We start from the raw sequence: 24,500 nt of genomic DNA, 5'->3' as shown, positions 1-24,500 counted from the left end.
ATGGCAAAGGATATTTAGAAACTATTCATCTAATCAGAGATACCAACAACTTACTAATAAATATATGAAAATGTACAAATTCACTAATATTCAAAGAACAGTAAACTTTAGAAATGACAGTCATTTCTCAGATATCATGTTAGCAGAAAGTATTTTAAATATAGTGCTCAGTGCTTCAAAGTGTATAGTTCAAGTCATCTGCAAAGTAAATTGTTTCCTCAAAACACATATCTTACTTTCTTTTCAGTGCTGATCAGGGTATTTTTACTGGCTAAGTTAAATGGATTTAAGTTGAAATATTCACTGATTCGTGTATTCTCTAGTGCACTCACATCCTCAATAATAATCAAACATAATTTTTACACCACCTAGAGTTTTAAATAACCAAAGGTCAAAATACAAAGGAAAGATGACAGCATGCCAATCATCTCCTTCTTTAAATGCTCAATGGGTAAAATCACTGAAAAGAAAGGCAAAATTTGAATGACTTTCATTCAACTATTATGAAATACATCAATATATGGTTTCAAAAATATGACAGCTTGCCAAGATCAATGGAATGCAAGTGTATACAACAGCTGGGGAAATAAGATTTCTTAAGTAATGGAGATAACGTAAACTCCATGTCAATAAGGACACCAAAACAATTTTTTTTTTTTTTTTTTTGGCGGTACGCAGGTCTCTCACCGTCGTGGCCTCTCCCGTTGCGGAACACAGGCTCCGGACGCGCAGGCTCAGTGGCCATGGCTCACGGGCCCAGCCCCTCCGCAGCATGTGGGATCTTCCCGATCCCACGAACCCGTGTCCCCTGCATCGGCAGGCGGACTCTCAACCACTGCGTCACCAGGGAAGCCCCCAAACAATATTTTGCATGGACTTTTTTAAAAGGCACATGCTTTACCACACTACAGGAGATAACAAAACAAGTTACAAATAAGCTCAATTCTATTTCCTGTCACTTCCTAATAAACTGCAGGAAGGTCATTTTAATTTGTTAAATGAGTCTTTCAAAAAATGATTTTAAGTGATTGACCAAAGGCCTAAACAGCATTTGGGAAGTTTCACAACGACATCGTAAGACTAAAAGGAGAAGAGTCTTAATGTCAAAGAATTAAAATATATTACAACAAATCCCTCAGCATTCAGCTTGGAAAAGATCATTGAAATGTCAGTGCATATCAATGTATGGCAGATTAAGAAAAGAGAATTAAATGAACTTTGATGACACCCTGAAAATTTTCTTATTATACTTGAGTTGCATCCAAAAACTCCAACTTTCCTCCAGAGACAAAAGAGAAAGCAAGTTAAATACTATAGCAGATGTTACTTTTGATACAAATCAAAATCCATTTTTCTGGTAATATAGTAACTTAAGTCTTTTACAAATTAGAAGATATAATGGAAAAATAAAGATCCCACTTGAGTAACAGAATAGCCTGTAAGGTTCCTAGGAAAAAATCAAACAAAATATGTGTATGCCCTTTATAGAGATAATTATAAAGAAGAAATGAAAGAAAATGAAGAGATAAGTCATATCCCTGGATTTTAAAAAATGAATATCGAAAAATGTTAACACATTAATCTATAAATGTGACATAATTCCAATATAAATCCCAATGGCATTTTTTTCATAAAACTTATCAAACTGATTCTAAAGTTTATACCAAAGAATAAAGTTTCAAGCATAGCAAAAAATCTGAACAGGAAGAACAGAGACCTGAACTATGAGTTAGCAAGTCTTATAAAACTACAGTAATCAGAGTAGTGTGGTCTTCCTGCAGGAGCCACAAGGAATCAGTAGAGCAGAATACAAGGCCCAGAAACAGACCTCTGAATTGACAGAGATTTGGTACTACATTTGACATTACAAATATGTGAGAAAAGAATGGGCTTTTGGGTAACTGGCATTGGGACCACCAGCTTCACCTATTAGATATTACACAAGATAAGTATACCTAGATCTAAGTTCAAGATGTCCATTTCTTTTCTTTGTTAGGCAGGACAAAATGATCAATCATTGAATACAGCGGGGCAGATTAAGATGGAAAGTTAAATACAGATGTATCATCGTCCCCTTTCCAGATCTCCAATTAAAAGATCAATAGTAAACTAATCAACAGTATTTGCATTAATGCCTATGTATCAGTATTCATTGCAGAGTCAAATATTGTGCTGAGATAATCTCTCATTCATTGTCACAAATTCTTCAACATCCAAAGAAAAAAGTTAGGTAGCATCAAGGACAGATGAATTTTTTTCTTACTTCCCCCAAATTGCCCAAAATCATGCCAAATTTTCTATTCTATAGAGTAGACCATAAATTTCTCATAAAGGAAATTTTAAACCACAGAATGTAATCTAGGGGACTGTACCAAAGCTACATCAAGGGACAGCAAAAGGATTTTATTTATCGTGAAGAAAATGCAGTTTTGCAAAACATGGAAAAAGAGAACAGAGTACTTTTGGAATTCGGGGAAATTTTCTCATTCATTTTTACTTACAAATATACTTTCACTTTTCAATTAGCCTTTACTGTTTTCATATTTCTCCTCTATATTTCTTGTACAAATAGATAAGTGAATAATATCTTAGAATTACTTCTCTAGTCTTTTTTTTTCCTTTCAAAACACAATAGCCAGAAAACTGTAATGATGAGAAAACTCCTTTGATCTGCCTAAGTGTCTTAATTCTTTCATACATAAAGTACCATATATTATTGTCTGTTGTTTTTAGGTAATACTGATGTTGGCTAAACATACACAGAAATGCCAGAAGAGCCAACAATCTTTTTACACTGTGCTCACATGAAGTTTGTGGTCCAATTTTTAACAGCAGCCCCTACTTGAAAAACATCACTGGAAACCAGCATCTCAGGTTTGGAGGCCAAATGAGACTGTTCACGGCACACCAGGGCACTGCTTATAAGGTTCCCAGTAGCTTCATAATGATGTCACTTTGTTTGAAGCTGTGTTTCAGTACCAAGATGTGACTTAAGCACACTTCCAGTCCCAAGATACTGTGATGTCTGCCTTTCCCACTTCCATCTTGCTCTTAGCTCACTTCAGACACCCCAAGACCCAGAGCGCGTCCATTAGTCTCATATGTCCAAACCAACAAAGTTGTGTGATTAGGTTTCCAGCTTTCACACAGTGGCTGAGATGTTGCTACATAGCTCATTACAGGTGTCGTTATTCTCTAAGAACTTGACTTGCAGTCATTTGGAAGCAGCGTCTGCCAGTTAGTGAAATCCTCACGCCTGGAGCTAATGGCATTTCAGGATAGATAAGGCACCCTGCATCAATAGAGCAAATGTGAACATTCTCCAGATCCTTTACCCTAGCCTGGAGAAAACTTTGTGATGTCATTTGTGATTCCTGGTGTACTCATGATGATCTTTCGCTCGATCTTCCACTCATTTTTTCATCCACCAAATATTTATTTAGCATCTAACTTTGTATGACAGCATGGCAGGTAAAATGGAGTGTGCAAGTTTAATGCATAATCCTTTACAGCAAAAGAAAAAATCTAATCAAAAATTGTTGTCAGCTACATAAAATTTCAGGCAAACACACAAGTACTCCTGGGAAAAGGATTAGAAAGCTACATCCTGGAGTCTTATGGTGGCTGTCTACAACCACTGCAGGCATGGTGCTGATAAATGTTTAACATTTGGCTCTCTGTTTTCTACAGAAATAATTCTAAGATATTGGTTCATTTATCCGTTTGTTTAGGGAAGACAGAAGAAAAGAAATATGAAAAAAGTAGACTCATTAAAAACAGAATATTTATCAACAAAAACACATTTTTTAAAAAGAGCTCTACTCTGTAGCACTTGCTTATTTCCAGTCTACTTCAAGCTACAACAGTGATGTCAGCCAGCTCACAAAGTTTCAATTCTTATCAGCCAGTATAAGCCTGCTCCAGCACACCACTGACTGGCTGAGAAACATTTTCTTCTTTTAACTTTTCTTACTTTCAAAATGTCTTTAATGATAATAGTGGTTGCCCCCAGGGACAGAAATCAGGTGGCCAGGGAGGGATGAAGGTAGACTTTTTCTCTATATCTTATTGTGCCTTTTAAGTTTTGAACCATGGGATGTATTACCAATTTTTTTTCAATTACAATTACAATTTAAATTTTTAAAATCTTCAGTAAATATTTGTTACCAAATAGATTTAGATTTTTAAAATATAAATTGTGATCAAAGGCAGCAAATGATACTTTTTACCGTCTCATATGCAATGAATACATATGTATGTATGTGAAACATTGAAACAACAAGATGTTATATGTTAGAATGCCACAAGGAGTGGCCCAGATTTAAAAACCTGGAGAAAGAAATTCATGTAAACTGGGAAGGTCAATAAAAGCTTCACGGAGCTGTGAGTGAAGTTCTGAAGTGTGAACAGGACTTGGATGAGCAGAAAGAAAGGGATCTACACAGAGGTGACGAGCAGACTGGCCACTGTGCCTGGCATTTATACTCCTACTGAATGATACCACTTTTCTCCATCTCTGCCAGTGCCGGAGCTGACATTCCCCGCAGCCTCTATTGCTCACTAACCTCTCCCTACTTCATTTGGAGTCAGAGCAAGATGCGCAATAGCCAGATATCTCAGGATAGCTCACTGCCATCAACCCGCAGGGAGATAAGAGTGAAGTCAGGGACTGACACGAGAAGCAGGGAAGCCGCTTCACATCATCTCTAGTAATAACATTAATGTTTATTTAGTGTTTGCTCTGCAGCAGGCACTCTATGGTCAAACTCACAAAGCCTAACTCACGGGGTTATGAATAACTCAACTTCTTGCCTTCTACCAAGCAGGCAAGAACCTGTGGTCAGTGGAGCACCACAACCTCACCCCACCCACTCCCAAAAGCAACTAGGAAATGAGCTTCTTTCCTCATGAGGAAGAGCTCTTCTGTGAACTAAGACAGACCTGACGGAAGGCTGGATCCACATCTAATCACTGCCAGTTAAAGGATGACAGATCACCTGTTTCTTTTGATGAGCATTTTTCAACATTTAACTGGTTTACAGCTAACAATCCTTTGAAACACATAAATGTATTCACTTATCCAGGACCATATTTTGCAAGCTAGTCATCTTAATGGATACGTCAGATAGTTCTACTGATCAAAATTTGACATTTTTTGGATAGTTTGGCATTTTTAATGACAAAATTAAAATTTTGTGAGAATCTGATTTCCCTGATTTAATTTGCACCCAGTAATGGAATACTCTTTGGTCATTAATGAACAGATTATAAATGAATATTTATATTCATTCATTCATATATTTACTGGCATAGGAAAATCCTCAAAAAATTTTGCTAAATTATAAAAAGTTATAAAATATGTACAGTGTGATTTAATTTTTAAAAAAATAGTATATCTATACATTTTAAGTAGACATTCATAACTGAAAGTATTAGTAGACACTATCCCCAGGGGGATAAAATTACAGATGATTTTTGCTTCCCTCTTTGTGATTTTCCAATTTGTAAAATTCACTATCAGCATTAATCTTATATGCAATGTTTGAAATTTGTAGCATAGTTAAAATTTCCACATTCTAGAGGATCCATCCATCATTACGCGAGAGTAGAATCCACACTACTTACCCAGAAAAAGCCTGGCCCTGCCCTTGGGAACTGCCTACTTCAGCCACCGCAGGAGGATGTGGATACCTTCTGTTCAGGCATGGCCTTATTTGGTTCCTCAATTTTCATAATAAAATGTCAGTATTTCCTACAACTCAATTGCTGCTGAGGTTCAACACAACTTTCATTTAACTGTCAACAAAGAATAGCTGCAATTTGGGTATTTATCAGAGAAGTCTAACTTGAATTCAGTATTATTCTCAAGACACTGGGAAAAGCAACTGGTATGGAATATTGCCTAGAAGACATGGTATTTTATCAGGATTTCACATAGGAGGTGCTATTGGCATTCTGAGCAGTAAAACTTGGTTGCACAGAACTTTTGTGCACACTACCAAGGGCCTCGAAGACAGTACAACTTCAAACACCTTTACACCTAGATGCACGTTACTGGCATCGTTATAGATTTGCTTTTTCTGAAGCGCGCTGTGGCTTGATGTCACCAGCTGACACGAGGTCCTCTGAACTTGTTCCTCTAAAGGCACTCACTATATTTTACCATAAAAGGTCATAGGAGAAATAAGTCTCTGGTCTCAGAACCAAGAATAGTTGCATTCCCTTATCACCTAAGTGGTTGTCTATTTCTTCTTTGCCTTGGTTTGCATATTTCATTTTATTTTTGTCTTATTGTCCTGTAGATATCTCTATAAACCTCCTTAATTTTTTGTGAAAATAAGCAGAGAATAAATAAGTGTTCAGGAAATGATGACACTAAAGAGATGGCTGAGAATAAGACTAAGGAAAGAAAGATATCTTCAGCAACAACAACAGGAAAAAAAACAATACAAACCAAAGCACAAGGTCTGAGAGGGTGATGGGAGGTTAGGAGATATCACAGTGGATGCATAAAAATACCGGACTCGGGAATCAGAATTATGCTGAGTGTAAAATAAGTCAGACAGAAAAAGACAAATACTGTATGATTTCACTCATATGTGGAACCTAAAAACCAAAACAAATGAACAAACATAACAAAACAGAAAGAGAGTTACAGATACAGAGACAAACAGATGATGGCCACAGGAGAGAGAGTTTGGAACGAGGAGAGAAATAAGTGAGGGAGACTCAGAGGTACAAACTTCCAGTTACAAAATAAACGAGTCACAGGTATGAAATGTACAGTGTGGGGAAGATAGTCAATAACTACGTATGTGTGTGTGTATGGTGCCATCTTAACTTATTGTGGTGATCATTTTGAAATATATAGAAATACGCTGCGTAACAGGAACTAATAGTGTTGTAGGTCAATATGCTTCAAAAACAAACAAACAAACTCACAGAAAAAAAATCAGATGTGTGGTTCCCAGAGGCGGGTGATGGAGGAAGAGGGCATTGGATGAAGGCACTCAAAAGGTACAAACTTCCAGTTATAAGATAAATAAGTACTAGGGATGCAATGTACAACCTGGTAAATATAATTAACTCTGCTGTGTGTTATACATGAAAGTTGTTAAGAGAGTAAGTCCTAAGAGTTCTCAGAAGAAGGAAAATTATTTTTCTATTTCTTTGATGTTGTATCTATATGTGATGATGGGTGTTCACTAAACTTACTGTGATAACCACTTCATGATGTATGTAAGTCAAATTACTATGCTGTACACCTTAAACTTATACAGTGCTGCGTGTCAATTATTGATATATCTCAATAAAACTGGAATAAAAAAAATCAGAAGAAGTGGGTTTGGGTGCCGACTCTGTCACCATCTAGATAAGTGATACTGTGAAAAAACAGGCAGAAGAGAAGCTAGTCTAACAACTTCAGACACTGAGAGAAGGCACAGCACAGAGGTGCAGGAGACCAGCTCTATAATTATACTACCTGAGTTTAAACCCTACCCGCATTTACTCTTGGGAGCCTTTAACAACTTAACCTCTCTAAAACTTGTTTTTCTTATCTGTAAAATGGTAATGAGAATAATGACCTTGCAGTATGATGGGACTTTAGTGAATTTTTTTCTCTAGTATCATCAAGCACTTTATACGGATTTACAGATGAGGAACCTGAGGTTCAGAAGAGGTAAGTGATTTACCCAAGGGCACATAGCCAGAGCTATGATTGGAATGCACGCAGTCCTCCTCCAGATCTGCACTCTGAACCACTATCTAATATTGACGTAAAAGGAACTAACCCATGGAATGCACTGAACACTGTGCCTAGCACACGGTAAGCCTTTAATAATTGTTGGCTTCCCAAGCAAATGAAAAGTGCCTTCCAAATAGATATGATTTTAAATATCATAGAAAAATATCCTATATCTCAAATATGGTATTTGTTTAGGTAAATGTTATCAAATTTACAGATGATACAAAGGAAGAATGAAGAATTAATAATCAATTTAACAAGAATAATCGGAAAGCATGAGAGCTGAGCACAAAGATTTATGTATAAATATGTTCATCACGGTGTTGTTTATCAAAGTTAAAAAAGGAAAGAGTTCAGTATCCAAAAGTAAGAACACACACCGACACAGACAAAAAACTGGATTAAAATATGACAGAATTTCAACATCAGTCTTCTTCTGGTGATATGATTTGTATGAGTTTTCCTATTTCTTTATTACACTTGTCAGTTGTCCACATTTTCTACAATGAAAATATGTTGCTATGCTAATTTGAAAAAAAACAAATATTATTTTTAATTGAAATAAGTCAATATAAAGCCCTACACACAACTTTAACAAATCTACTTCATAGGAACAGTAAGATAGGATCTGTCTGACAGCAAATCTTCCTTCAAAGACCTACCTGATAAAAGTTGGGTATTTCGGTGGTCCATAACCTTACTATGTCTAAGGTGCTAAAAAAAATTTTCAAACTATTTTAATATGTATCAGTTGGAAAGTGCATAGATTATAACAAATGCATGCTGGTCAAACATTTGTAGAGTTAATGTATTCAACTCTAGGGACCAACAAAACATTGACCATCTGGATGGGATGGTCGTGAGGGATGTCATCTGGAAGAAGGTTAGGCGAGTTCCATGTCTCTACAAATGGGGTAGTAAGAAGCCACAGGGCTTAGAAAAATCTCGTGCCCAAAATACAGGGGAAGTTTTCTTAGCAAACAGAAATAATCAGCAATAAATCAGGCTGCTCTGTGAAGAAACAATATCTTTCGCTGTATGTGAATCATGTTGCCTAAAGCCCACTGGAGAAGAGCATGGTTGCAGTGTTACAAATGAGGAGCTCCCCTGATGTCAGTCACCTGAAGACGAGGACCAGGAACATACCAAGGCGAAGAGCCCTGGTGAACCCTCGGACATGGACCTCTCCCTTTCTTGCTCAGTCTTTTTTTTTTTTTTTTTTTTTTTTGCGGTACACAGGCCTCTCACTGTTGTGGCCTCTCCCGTTGCGGAGCACAGGCTCCGGACGCGCAGGCTCAGCGGCCATGGCTCACGGGCCCAGCCGCTCCACGGCATGTGGGATCTTCCCGGACCGGGGCACGAACCCCGCGTCCCCTGCATCAGCAGGCGGACCCCCAACCACTGCGCCACCAGGGAAGCCCTGTTGCTCAGTCTTAAGGAGCCCAAGCCAATTACCTGGTGAATGTTAGGATGGCACCCTCCTTTCAAAAACAGGCCAAAACCTGGGAGGAGAGAAATCCAAGTGAGGGGCCTGGGAAGTTATGCCAATCCTTTGGGACTAACGATAGAATTAGATGGGGTCTTAAATCCCTGAGAGTAATCCAGGTAGAATGTGATCAGGAACCCTACTCTCTGTGTCAATTTTCTATATTTTGTTCTCCACATATATTTGCTTCTGTTTGCCCTTTAGTATTTAGCAAAGATTTGCCAAGTCCCAGGCTGCCCCAAGAAAAGAGGTTTCTGCCCACATCTGAACAGGATTATTAAATCCATTATATATGTAAAACACTTTACATATATGAACTCTTTGATCCTCACAACTACCTATGAAGGAGGTACTATTTCTATCCTCCTATTACAGATGAGGAAATTGAGGCACAGAGAGGTTATATGACTTGCCCAATGTCCTCAGATAGTCACGAAGTGGGCATTCAAAATATGAACACAAAAGAACTTTCATTGTCAGAACTGTGGTTATTCTTTCAGGAAGGAATCACTTTAAGCTGTTTGATGTTATTTAGTAGCAATTTATGTATATGCTAAGTGTTATGAATGAATTTCTTCTTCCCCCTCTCCCCTCTTCCTCACTACTCCCACCAGCTCTCCTAATCATGCTTCTATGCGTGCGAGGAGCTAAGAAATACTAGACAGTATTTTGATTCAACACACATCCAAAAATACAGCTGTAACTGCCACAGTCTAAGAAGTGCGCTGAAAAAGAATTTATCTGTCTGTGATTAAAATTATAAGACTATTAAACTCTAAACCCAGGCAATATCCTAAAGAAACAGAATATGGTATTTTTGCGGCTAACTGTTCACCAATTAAGAGGAAGTATGTTTGACTTTAACATTGAGGAAGATAACTCATGAGGAAGTTAGTAATTAATAAATGGGTTTTAGGAATGGTGACTTCCCTTCGCTCTTAGCAACATCAAAAGCAATAGCTCCTTCTGCTTTTAGGGTGATCTCAATTACTTGTGTTTCTGATTTTGCATAATGTAGCAAAATTATTCTTGCTGTTTTAAACCAATCATGAATATCTTGCTTTTGTTTACTTCTCTTTAATGTGTTAATTTTACCATCTATAATGAAAACACAGGAAACTCTAGCAGCCGCACGTACCTGTGATCCAAGTGGTGAATGGAGAAAATCACTCCGGAATTTAAATGAGTCTGTTTTAGGGTCACCAGAACAGTAAATTCATGCTTATTTCTCAGCTTCTGAAAAAACTGTTCAGCTGTAGCAGTGGATGCTTTTATACTTCTGGGAGTATCTAAACAAAGAAACATACAGTAAATAGACTAGAACTTGGCTTTATAAAGCATTCTTTACAGGCAACGTCTTTCAGAAAACATTATCAAGCAACTGCTGATAAATACTGAGCTCCAGACTCTCCTGGTAAATTGGTTCAAAAAGACGTTTTGCTACACATAACACGGGACAGTAAATCACATGAATGACTGAGCTTGTGTTTCAGAGATCTTTTTTCAAAAATGTCTTTGAGGTGAAGAATCAAAGAGCCCTGTTTGAAAAACTGAGCTCCCAAGTTTTCTCCTCACACTCTTCCTAAATGCTGGATACCACAGCCACGTCAGTGTCAACATTGAACAAAAGGATGTCCTTCAGAGAAAAGGACCTAAAAAACCATGATAGAGCCATTTAGCTTTTCTGACACCTCGTGACAGAAAACTGGATTTAAATCAATGTGCCACCTTCCACACTGATATCTGTAGCCAGAAGGCTTGCTATAAATAGATTTTTTAAAAGATCATTGAAATTAGTCACTCTCAGCCTTCTGTGCAGTGGATGAAACATTAAGATCAAATTATCGTGCCGTATTTTTGAAAGAAATGCACAGAACTCAATTCCCACATCCCTCTCCCCAGGCTTAGAGAACACCTAGACAAGAGAGATTTGAGTGGGAGAGCAGATTTTTATCCTGCACTTTCCTGTGGTTTAGTCGTGCACTCCAACCTCAGGACCCAGAGGACATGGGAGAAATAGCCAGGGGTAGAAATGGATTTAGTGGACAGGAAAAACCTATCATTCAAGCCGTCCGCTCACAGAGCATAACGCTCTCCTATTCAGTGTGTGCAGAGGGTTGAGGAGAGCCAGAAACACAGTTTCTGTAGCTATCAAATCGTTCTCCTCTTTTCTGTGCTTTAGACTAGATAGACTAGATAAGGAGTTCTCAATGGGGAAGCTACTGGCATTTGGAGAGAATAACCCTTCCTGTGGAAGACTATCCTATGCACTACAGAACATTTAGCACCCCTGGTCCTGGCCCAATGAATGCCAGTGGCACTCAGTCCTAGTAACTGTGACAACCCAAAGTTCTCCCACACATTTCCAAGCATTCCCTTTGGAACAGTGCAGCAGAAATCAGGTTGAGAACCACAACCTTGATGAAACAGAGATTATGAGATTAATCTAAAGTTCCCCACCTTTCCAGCCACACAAATTTATGGAATAAAATTGTAATCACCTGGTCTGTGTCCATCACTGGGGATGCATAGACATGGAGAAGCCCTCAAGATACCCATAAAATGGAGGAGGGGACAAATAATCCCAATAAAACAAAAGAAACGCTGTCATACAGGTAAGTACAAAGTGGTGTTGGACCACAGAGGGAAAGTAGCCAACATCATCTGGAGGGCAGGATCTCAAAACAGAAGGCATTTGCTCAGGAGTTCACCAGGTAGAGAAGAGAGGGAAACGCATTCCAGTCATAGAAACAGCTTATGAAAAAGCAAAGAGATGTGATAGGGCATGACATGGCTGAAACAGCAAGTAGCAGCCATTGCAGGATGGGGCTGGGTAGGAAAGCTGAAGAGGAGAGGCAGGGCTTTGTGTGCCAATGTAATAGACACTTGTTTCTGTCACCATGCTCAATTTACTCTCTAGGTAAAAAATTAAAAAATAAATAATAATAACTCTTATCTACCACTGAAAAACGATCTCTCCCCACTCTTAACCCATGGCTTCCTCTGTGCTAAAAGTACCCAATCAGGGCGTCGCCTATTCCTGTCCACAGAAATTGATTCAGAAACAGGCACCTAATCCAGGGCAATGAAGTCAGGCCCAGGATATTGGTTCCAGGTTTTAGGAAAAAGAAACTTCCTAGTTTCCAAAAACAAACTTCCTCAGTTCTAGTCAATAGTCACAGTTCAAAAGCGTAATAATAATCCACAATTTCAGCCATGGTAAATGTAATAGTTTCTCCCTAGATTCCACTAGAGAGAAGACAGGCTTTGCAGAGATGCCATCCAATCCCTCTGAGATCCAAAACCATCTGCTCCCCAAGGAGGCACAGAAAATGAGACTCTGTGAGAAGGATTTATCTAGTGTTAACTTTTAATCCACTCCAATTTATATACAAGTGAATCATTCACAAACTTCATGACTTCGTTTCAATTCGCTAGATAAGAACAAATTAAAATTGAATTACAAATATCACACTCCCCCTCCCGGCCCTGCCTCGCTCCGACCCTTTTCAGGCAGGTAGAGCTTGAGCAGCAACCTTTGTCTTGCTGAACAGGGTGATAGATGGGGACATAAATGAAGGAAACTGAGGAAGGACTACATTAAATACAGGAATGATGATCAGAGCCACAGAGAGATGGGAAGGTGTAGCCCAGGAAGCTTGAGCTCTTATAGTGAGAGAAAAGAAATTGAGAAAAGGGTGCCAGCTGCCTGACAAGGTGGAACTTTAAAGAAGAGATGCTTGAAGAGGAGTTTTAGAAAGCTTTGTCATTTGGTACGCGAAGAAAACCTTCACTAAATCTCTATATTATTCTCCACTGCTTCTGGAGTCAGATTTGTGAGAGGGGTTGAAAGGCTATATTATTTGTGTGGGGTTTTATCTGTTTTGTCTTCAGATGAAATTACATGTGAAGACTGACCTTATGATGAAAGGAAGAAGGACCTAAAAAATGGATTACATTTGAGTATTGTTGGTAAAAATGTAAACCACCACGGTTGAAAACATGAGGAAGGCAAGTGTAGTTGAAGGGAAACCATTTTTTTTAAAGATTTGTCAATCTGCATTTTGGAAAAATTTCTCTGGTAGCCATGTGGAATATTTGAAGAAAGAAAAAAATTTGAACGTTGGGAAAACTCTTGAGAAAATGGCAATTCAGGTGATTATTGACTTTTTGTTAAATTTCACATATTTTAAATATCACATTTTGACATCCCTAAACTACCTTTTCTAAATCAAATTGATGTTTTTGGCTTTCACCAGGAATCGTGATACAGAACTACTTACTGGTTCTTTCACTGCCTGTCAGGCATGTTGATGTGAGAAGGGCCAAGTGAACCCCAGGTGGATATCCGCGTTAAGATGCTTAAGGAAGTGCTTAAGGAGACCTGCAGGGCAGAACCATCCTCTATCCCGCCAGGGTGGTAAGTGTTGTCCCAGAGGGTCTCCATACAGCTTATGCTTAAGCCTATTCACTTACGCAGGGTCACAATTCAGGACACGCTCTCTCACCCTGTCCAGGCTCTCCTCCCAGACCATGACCTTCCTGTTTTGCTCCCTCTGTGGGGGTTAGAGTGACTTGCAGGAAGAAGGGACCCTCCAATACCAAACATGTCCTACAGAAGCTCCATTCAGCCTATGCTTTAGGGACAGGAAAAATGAAATTCTTTTCTTTCCATCCCGATTAACCAAGTTCACTTGTATAGCGGTTTAAAAACTGGGTCTTGCATGAATCTATAATCCCCAGGTGAAGACAAATTACTGAATGAGGCAGAGAGAGCACCTCTAGGAAGTATACTCATTTTCAGCTTTCTGTCAACAGAACACCATCTCCCACCAATCCTTACCTCACCTTAATGATATTTAAATCTATTGTTCCCCCTTAAAAACATATTTTTCAAAAATTTATTATGCCTGCGTCCGGGAAGGATTTGATGGGAGCCTGAACTCTGTGAGTAGCTCAAAAAAATTAGGGAGTATAATCATTTTATTATTATAGAATTCAAGAGATTTTTAGAAAGCAGAATCTAAAGAATTTGGTCACTGATAAAACACATGCAAAAGGCAAAAACAGGAGAAACAGGAGAAAATTGAATCCAAAGTTTCTAGCTTGAGAGACAGAATGAAAGGCAAATGCAGTAGGAGCATGATGGTACCCAAATGGGATTTCAGTTTTAGAAACGGTCGTTCTGAGGTGTTCGGGAACGTGCATGTGGACATGTCCGGTAGGAGGCTGGCACTACAGAATTTGATCTCAAGAGAGAGGTCAAGGTCAGCAGTATAAATGTAGAGGTCATCAGAATACAGGATCTAAAGTCATAGGCATGCCTGAGTAAATCATAGGAATCACAGGCATGAGAAGAGGATAAAAGGATGGACCATAAAAACACTAAATCTGTCGCACAGCAGGGACAACATATATAACTTTATACGTGTACGATACAATGCTGCACGTCTAGCACCATACAACATTTGTCCTTCAAAAATGTATAAATAATGTATTTTCCCCTTTGAACCCACATTCCATTTAATTCTCACAACGCTTAACAAGGACAACTATTACAATTCTCTGATCCACCCAAAGGCACCAGGCATGCTAGAGGTGTAATGGGGACGACAGTTTCGGGTCCAGTATTCCTTCCACTAAATTGCCCTGCCTCCTGGATGTGGCATCCTCACCCATGCTTAACTGCCACTCACAAACAGAAAGGCAAATTCGGGAGCATCAACATAGAAAATAAGCCAGAAAGAAGTAATTATATAACATAACATTTTTAGTTCCTTAAGTGACTCGCTTAGTAGTGATTTTAAGAAAGGTCACTTTCCCCATTTGCATTTCTGTTTCCCACTTTGTAAAATTAGCACTCCTGCCTTCTATTTTCATCTCAAAGATGATATACCATTCAGAGAGACTTCTGAGTTCCTGTGATTATTACTCTAAGATCCAACTCTAGTCCTCACCAGAAAGTCAAGTCAAAGAAACCACCACGGAAGAATAATTTTACTTTATTTTTGTTATCTTTTCAGAATTCATAATTAAATTCAGGTATGTATTAAGCAATTTCTCAACAAGGTCTCCTGTTAGGAACCACACATAAAAAAATAGATGGTTATGAGAACAAATTCTCACCCCAGAAAAATAAGTTTCCAAGGCCAGCTATGCAGATGACTAGCTGTGCCTGCCATGTAGCAAGACCACGTGTTGGCTTTTAGAATTATGATACATATTATTATTACTCTCACAAGCAATGAGACTGTGGAACCCACTAAAACTACCAAGAGCCATTATACCCTGGTGGTGATTTTCTGAGCTTACTTTCATTCTAAGTGTCTCAAACTCAGCCACAAAATACCAGTTCTCACATATGAAAATTAACATAGAAGTTTCTGGCAATGAAATTATTCTTAAGATAAATTCTGCCTACCACCCCCTGTTTCTAGAGAACTGTGAATGATCATTCTTTGATGGACAAAAGTCAAAGTAAGCTGAATGTCTTTTCAAAGAAGGGCTGAGGACCATCATTTGAACTGCCTCTTCAGAGCAAAACAGGCTGAGAAAAGGGGCCTTTAAATGCTACTAGGAAGCCTTACAGAAGAACTTACCAGCATGCCCATGCTGTATTAGGTCTTTTTAATTGGAGAACTGCTTGAGTTTAAAATAAAACTTTTTTCCCAAGTTTTCCATTTTTATTGCGTGCAGAAGCCTAAAAATCCCACTAAGAACACAACGTGTGGCATTTTCAAGCAGTTATTAATAAATAATGAAGCAGGTCAGAAGCAATTACATCAAAATATTCATTTTTAGTCATGGGACAACCAGGATGGAGTGATGAGTTCATGTTTGGATGCAGTGTATCCTCCACACACATAGTTAGGGGGAGAGAGGAGAGTGAGGGTGAGATGGAGAGACAGAAACTGGTTTCTTTCTACACAAAATAGACTGTAGCTTAATGCAAGTGTATCTGTGGCAGCAAATATGCATGTTTACTGAAAAAGAATCAGACTAGAGCTTCTTTAAGTATGTTTAGTGCATTAGTAGTAACAGTAAAGAGAAGGGGTCTGTCCATCTCCCAATAACAAAGCGATCGGTAAGAATTCTTTTCTTCTTTTGCACTTTAACTGCATCACTACAATTGCCATCATGAATCAAATGAGTCTCTGGCCCCTGACAGGTGTCTATCCTGTCTGCAGTGTGTAGAAACCTAAACTGATTTCCCACCACATAAGCAGACTAATAAAAATACCATGTGCAGATTCAATTATAAAAACGGTCTGATCTCAGGCATAGAGTGGTTGACTTAGAATGTTCCAAAACTCACCAAATTACCCTTTTGTTCAGTCTCTAACTATGAAAGGTTGTTGTCTTCTAAATTCAGGTTAGAAATATATGAAATTATAACTATTATTATATCAATAGTTGTTGTTCATTGCTCTTACTCTTTCAATATATCCATGCCTTTACAGTGCAAAACTTTAAAGGCAAAATAATAACAATTTTAAAAGCCATTAAAATTTGATTAACACAATATATGCAGCTTGCAAAGTCCTTAAACATCAACAATCTCATGTAAGTCTACAGCAACTTTGAATAAATGAGATTATCAGCTCCACAGTAATAGAAATTACAGATGAGGAAAGAGAGGCACAGAGAAACCAAGACATTTGTGATTATCTCTGTAAGTGGCTCAAAATCAGAGCTGATTTCCATCAACTTACTCTTTTAGGAACTTGTTGGTTCAACGGGAGCTTCCTGAGTGAAATTTGAAACTGAGCAGGTACACGAAGGGCAAGGAGAGACCACAGGAAGAGGCAGATGGCTCCGGATTGGTAGGTGGCAGGTTTAACAAACAAAGGAACTTACACACCAGGCTTGTCTTGGGCGGTCGCAAGACAAGTACAGCTCTGCACTCGCCTACCAGAATTTAAAAGTTTATATAGAAGCCTTAACTGGGTTCTGTCACCTATGCCATCCAGATGGTCTCAACAACACATTGCTTTTTCAAGGCAGTTGCTTCCTTGAAAAGAGCTCCGACTGTGGGAACACTGGAATGTACATTTCAAGGATGGGAGGGGGTGAGGAGCCTCTGATTGCCGCCTCCGGCTTGTGGGTCAACTGGCGGTCATGTCCTCTCAATGACCTCCTCCAATAGCACTACCCAAGGCAATTATGAGAGGATATAGGAATGAACCTACCAAATTCAAGTGGCAGAGCCTGGATCCCAACCCAGGCCAAGGTGCTTCCTGTTATTACAGGAGCACGATGCATACTCTATAGACAGTAGATAAACCCTCATTTTTAGTTAACTTTTATAAAAAATATATTCTGAAGATAAATGAATACATTTTTCTTGATCTTTGGATCAGTTTAGGTTTTTCAGATCTACAAAACTATTCATATCACATAATCTCTCAGTTGCTACTTGAAACTACTTGAAACTATTGAGATGTAAACAATACTAAATTTTAAAACAAAAAGCTTTTTAAAAAGACAATTTTAAATAATTCTCCTCAAAAAGTTACTGGGCAAAATGTATGAGTAATCCACAACTTTTTTTCGTCAGCAAACTCACATCTAAGGATGTCACATCCTCACCCTTTAGACATCTATATGCCCTTTACATTCCTAGGTTCAGGGAATTCAAGGACATACTCTTGGGATGTCAACTTGGAAATATCCCTTCATTTAACCTCAAAACAATCTCAAAAGTTTCTTTCAAATCTACAGCTAATTATAATTTGATTCAATGCATAATAAACATATGTACCTTCATGTATTATTTACAAAAAATGTTTGTTGGCATAATGTTGTGAATATCTAACAACATAAAAATATACATACATAAGTGAATATAATCAGAAATCAGGAACAAAAGCATCCACTAACTAGTCAAAGAAACAAAAACAAATAGCAGATTCTACTCCTGGGTTTAGCAACTAACTAATTGACTTTAAATAAATCATTGGAATTTTCACCAGTAAAGTAGAACAAAATGTAGTCAGGGTGCAGGGGGGACTACAAATAATAAAACACCTCTATACTTTGAAGCTTAAAATTAAAGTATTAAAATTATATACATAACAGACATAAGAGAAGATATTAAAGTTATTCCACTTTGTTTGTTTTTATTCCATGGTAACAAACAACTTTCTCATAATAATTGGCTTCCAAGGTACATTTTCCTTCGGACACAGCAGTAGTGATCAAACGGTATGAGTATCCTGATTTCATTCATTATTATAATCCTCATTGTAGATTAAAATTAAAATTGGTACTTGAGTTTATAATCAGATTAATGCTTTTAGCTAGTGTTTAGCTGTCCCTCAGAAATTCACCAGTGAAATTAGCAGCTCTTTTGTTACCAGCAAGAAGGTAAAGGAGCTGAAACAGTATTCCTCTTTATCATCTCTTCTCTCAACTGCAATACTGCTCAAGAAGATCAAGTAGGCAGAAATACTAAGCAAATAAAAGGGAATATGATGATCGATGACAATGCCAATGCCAATGCCAGTGATGATGATGATGATAATGACGTCATTCACAACTTCAGTAGACTGGCTGCATTCCTCTGTTGATCCTGCCTCACTATTTATGGATAGCAGTCTCAACAACCTCATTTGAACATATGTAGCAGATTTGAGAATTAGTAATTTGCTAGACCTTTATTTAAAGTAGTCCAATATTATATCCAACTGAACCTAAACTGTATACAATGTGTTGGCTAATATCATGAGCCAATGTCTTAAATACATAAGGAAAACTAAATTCATGGACTGCCATAATTTACAAAACATGCTTTTGCCTTGACTAAAGCCACTGAAAACTTGAATAAATGTTTGAATTTCTTTAAAAAAAAACTTGAGTTTTTTCTAGTCCTACCATTAATAGTAGAGGAAAAGGCTCAACTGCATCTTCCTATGCTGATACAGTTATAATGGATGAGGTATTGCTTAAACTAAACTACTCATCTTAATAGTGAAGTGTACAAATTCATCAATTACGTAATCTTTCTTTTCTCTTGTAAACTATCCCATATACAGTACCTAGTTATACCTTAAATACACATATAATTACTCTTTGTAAAATGTTCATCTATTAAGTAACTAGAAATTCGAAAGAAATATATATAAATTAGTTTTTTAAGTGAAAAGTGAATCATAAGTCACTCCTTTATTTTCTTTGAGGTCTGATCAAATATTCATACAGTCCCTGAGAAGGGTAAGAGAGAAAACAAATATGTGCATTCACAAAGCTGGCTATCATTTTATCCACATGCATGTTAGTGTTTGTCTTAGCTTAGTAGATTTATTAGTGTAAAAAGAAGGAAGAAAACATAGAGAATCAAGGTGAGATTTTCATTATATATCATCAACATTCAATTGAACCTCTTAATTGACAAGAATAAAGAATAGGTATCTCTAAGATAGTTTTACATCTATAAAATTATGAAGGTTATAAATTGTGCAACCTCAAATTACACAAGCAGATTCTAACAGAATCTCTGCTGAACAGCCAAAGAGATAGTAGGTAGTGCTCCATCAATTATGCAGAGCTGAAGTGCTGAAATACACGATTTCATCTTCTACCTACTAGGCCAAGTTGACCTGAGACATCAATTTTGGGAGTTCTGCTTTTATCCTTCTTTAATTACAATAATCAGATTATTTTAGAATAACAAGACACCAAAATATCCATTATCATGGTTTATCACCCTATTGAAATTGTGCTACATTTTACGATTATTCTTTTCACTGCAAGAAAGAAAATAGCATTATAAAGTACCAAAGGACACGGGGCATAGTATAATCAGTTTCTCAGTCCAGAGTCTCAGACACCAGCCCTTATGTCAGTCAACCTCTGCCCTTGTTCCCCAGGCCCCGTATCCGTCTCCCCTCCATTTCTGAACCAGTTATGATAAAGAGGCCAGAAAATTAGAAATGATGCTCAGAATTAAGTCTTACTGCTCAGATATTCAACAAAAAAATGAGCTGAGAATTTGTGCAGCTTCTAAAATGAATCATTTCCCACACCTGCTATGTTGGCCCAATATACAAAGTTGAGCTGCTGCTTCAGTTTCCCAGCCTAGAACTCAAAACCCTGCCCTGCCCCGCCCCCCCATCTGCTTGGTTGAGGCTCTAATGCCCAGTCAGGAATCTTGCCAATTCTCTCTGCTGATCCTCAGGAATGGATGAATCCTGCTAAAAAGTGTCAGAATGCTAGATCCATCAAATGATGCCTGCCTGCCTTTGAACTGTGGAGGCTACTGGACTTTCCTCATTAGCAGACTGGATACTACCCCAACTCCCACTCATCCTCATACCCTCCCCTCACCCCATCGTACAATCCTTGTGGAGTTTTTCCTGCTCCTGGGAGTTTTTCTAAATTATATTCTCTATTTAAGTGAGGGTACTATCCCTGGATAAAGCACAGAAGATTCACTTACTGTCTAAGCTCATCTCTGGACTTCACTTTACTAGAAGCTATATAATCTCTACTACCGATTCATCCATTCCCAGAAGGCTTACATCTAATCCTACCAAGCTCATGTCTCTCCCATTTCAAGACCTGGATTTCTCTTTAAGTGCTCATTCCTGGCCTAAGGATTGGCTCTAGTTTCCTGCTCACTTTCATTAATTCAACAAATATATATTGAGCACTTGCTACGTGCTGAGCATTCAGCAATGAAGATCAGGAATAATTCAATAAAATGAACTGTCTACTGTGGCAAAGACTGCCTGTTGTCCTCCAGTAGCAATAATTACCTTCTTTTTAGTAATAAAACTCCCTACTTTCATCTGGGCACATGGCTGTGCAGCTAGAAACTACATTCCAGCTAAAGAGGCAGGGTGACTTCAGTTCTGGCAAAAAGGATGTGAGTAGAAGTGATATGTGCTATGACCCAGATTTTATTATTGAAAAGGAAACTGACTGCTCTCCACTCTCCTTTCCCTCAGGCTGGAACCAGGATGTTGTGGTAGCAAGCCAAGTTCTTCCATGAGGACAAGGGCATTGTGGGACCTTGAATAATCTCACGTGGCAGAACTACCCATCAGCCGTGGAACACCTGCCTACCTTTAGATTGTTAGGTGAGAGAGAAATAAACTCCTTTCTTTTTTTTAATTTTTATTGGAGTATAGTCTAATTACAATGTTGTGTTAGTTTCTTCTGTATAGCACAGTGAATCAGTTATACATATTCATATATCCACTCTTTTTTAGATTCTTTTCCCATATAGGTCATTAGAGAGTATTGTGTAGAGTTCCCTGTGCTATACAGTAGATGCTTATTAGTTATCCATTTTATATATAATAGTGTGCATATGTCAATCCCAATCTCCCAATTTATCCCTCCCCCCTTTCACCCGCCCTGGTTACCATAAGATTGCTTTCTACATATGAAAGTCTATTTCTGTTTTGTAAATAAGTTCATTTGTACCATTTTTTTTAGATTCCACATATGAACAATATCATATGATATTTGTCCTTCTCTGACTTACTTTACTCAGTATGACAATCTCTAGGTCCATCCATGTTGCTACAAATGGCATTATTTCATTCTTTTTATGGCTGTAAACTCATTTATTAATTAAACACTGCATTTGGGGGTCTCTTTGTCACGGGAGCTTAGCCTATTCCCTAGGTAATATGTCTCCCCAACTCTCCTATGACTCACTCAGATGGTCCCTGAGGTATCATTCTTTAAAACAAGTATCAGCAGATGTGAGGTGGTATCTCATTTTGGTTCTGGTTTGCATGTCCCTTATGATTAGTGATGTTGAGCACCTTTCCATTTGCCTGTTGGCCATCTGTATGTGTTCTTTCAAAAAATGTCTATTGAGGTCCTCTGCCCATTTTTTAACTGGGTTATTTGCTTTTTTGATTTTGAGTTTTATGGGTTCTTTATATATTTTGGATATCAACCCCTGACCAGATATACTGTTTACAAATATCCTCTCCCATTCAGTAGATTGCCTTTCATTTTGTTCACGGTTTCTTTTGTTGTGCAAAAGCTTTTTGGTTTGATGTAGTCCCACCTCACATCTGTCAGAATGGCTATTATCAAAAAAACAAGGAACAGTCTACTGACCCCTGGAAGCAACAAATATAGATATAATTTCCCTTAGATAAAAAGTAATATTTTTAGAATAAAATTCTTTTAGAATAAAATAAATACCACTTGCAGCAAAATGGATGGACCTTGAGATTATCATACTAAGTGAAGTAGTCAGAAAGAGAAGGACAAATACCATATGATATCACTTATATATGGAATCTAAAATATGACACAAATGAACTTATCTACAAATCAGAAACAGACTCACAGACATAGAAAACAGATTTGTGGTTGCCAAAGGAGAGGGAGGATGGGGGAGGGATGGATTGGGAGTTTGGGATTAGTAGATGCAAACTATTATATATAGAATGGATAAACAACAAGGTCCTACTGTATAGCACAGGGAACTATATTCAGTATCCTGTCATAAACCACAATGGAAAAGAATATGAAAAAGATATATGTATAACTGAATCACTTTGCTGTACAGCAGAAATTAACACAACATTGTAAATCAACTACACTTCAATAAAATAATTTTTTTTTAAAAAAGCAATTCTTTTATATCTTTATGTTTATGCCTAGAAAGTAAGACCAAAACAATGTGATGATCTGCTTAGTTAGGGCAAGTCTAGACGCTATAGAATCAAAAACGAGACAAATAATTCCTGTTACCTTGCCTTCATCACTGCTGTTGATATGTTTATTGGGGGCATATCCTATCTTCTCTCATTCTGTGATAGGCTTTCCAAGTGCAGGGATCAATTTTGTAATTCTCCTTCTTGGCACAGTCCATGTAGAAAATCAATATGCGGCCAACTGTCTTGTTCATTGATGACTTCCCCACCTACGTCTATGCCTTTTCATAACAGTGTTCGTTGTTTGCTCAAATAGCTAAGTAAAGGCTAGAGATTTATTCTGCCTTCAAATACTCCTTTGCATTGCCACCCAGTTTAAAATTTATGATTTAAAAGGTAGAATAGGTGATAACCCCAATGAACTAAACTAGAATACGTACAAAAAATTTTACAATAATGTTTTATATTGTTATCTATTAAGACCAAAGGCTCTCTCCTTTCCCCTTGCAATACAAACTGGCAAGTCTGTAGAGGGACTCTAGATTTACGAAAAGAACTTAATCCTTTGTAGCACTCTGAGATGAGCATGTTCCTAGAAAAAGGAATAATAGACGTCTCAGTTAATGACAGGTTCAAAACATTCCCCTCAGATGATTAAACTGCAGGTTGAGTAGTTTCTTAGAAATGTTACAAATTTCCAGAATGTCAGAGAAAATAATTTCTAACTGAATGGCAAGAAACACCTTCCAGAACCAAATGAAAGCACTGGACTTGTCTTATCTCAGCTCCACTATCAGTTTTGGGATAGTTGTGAGTTGACCTACATAGAATATTCAGAACACTTAACAAATTAATGTTCTTGGTTTTTTTCCTTTGAAAAAACTATTCAGGCAAAAAGTCTACACAGTGGTCTACAGATAGTTTTCCTCACTATATTTTAACACCCTTTAAAACAGAGGAGAACCCAGGCATGAAAATAATCCTGTAATTATACTGCAATCAGGATTTAACATGTCACATCCCACCCTCTTGACAATTCTTTTTCTCTTATGATGGTCTATAGCCCTGATTGTTTATTATGCACTTTCATTATTTTTCAGTGTAGCACTTTGTGCTGTCTTACGTCTTTCTCTGTTTCTTATGTAATTCCTTTATATGCCAATCTTAAATCCTCAGAAAGACTGATTTTAATCTCCTTGAAGGCAACGAGTGTACATTTTAGTTCTCTTCTATTCCTAACTACCAGCAATTATGGTCCAAGACAGAGAGAAGGAGTTTGATAAATATCTGTTGAATAGAGTTGAATTAATTTTCCTTTTTAAGGTCTGGAAGATAAAACAACGTACCCACCTTGGTTGTGAAAGGATGTCATTCCCCTCCCCTCTTAATTCTCCACTGAAGCAAGGTTTACAACCCTGAACTTGCTGTACAGCTATAGGCAATGCCTGATAATCTCACAGACAAACACAGCTGACCCTGAATGCGGGTTTATGCAGAGGTCCTGGGAGGCATGGCCCATACTAAGTACGAGTCGCAACTATCTTATTAGTTCAGGCTAGGAAAATTGCTAGAGTTTAAAATTCTTTTGAAACCATAATGTCTGAGTGTATCTTAAAACAAGCTGCCTCCTTTCATCCCAGAA

The 24,500-nt window shown here is 37.8% G+C and overlaps 1 protein-coding gene across 2 annotated transcripts in view; it reads right to left on the bottom strand.

The window, feature by feature from the left end:
• NELL2 (neural EGFL like 2) overlaps window positions 1-24,500 on the bottom strand; it is a 378,516-nt gene that overhangs the window by 316,802 nt on the left and 37,214 nt on the right. For both annotated transcript variants that reach the window (XM_027093487.1, XM_027093488.1), the window contains one exon: window positions 10,372-10,522. In XM_027093487.1, the coding sequence (XP_026949288.1) occupies window positions 10,372-10,522 (151 nt within the window). The remainder of the gene's footprint in view (window positions 1-10,371; window positions 10,523-24,500) is intronic.

Source organism: Aethalodelphis obliquidens, unplaced genomic scaffold, assembly GCF_003676395.1.
Source record: "Aethalodelphis obliquidens isolate GAN/ISIS:26980383/991018 unplaced genomic scaffold, ASM367639v1 scaffold84, whole genome shotgun sequence".
Taxonomy (NCBI): domain Eukaryota; kingdom Metazoa; phylum Chordata; class Mammalia; order Artiodactyla; family Delphinidae; genus Aethalodelphis; species Aethalodelphis obliquidens.
Note: the sequence above shows the minus strand (reverse complement) of the source record. Positions and strands in the feature narration are given on the sequence as shown.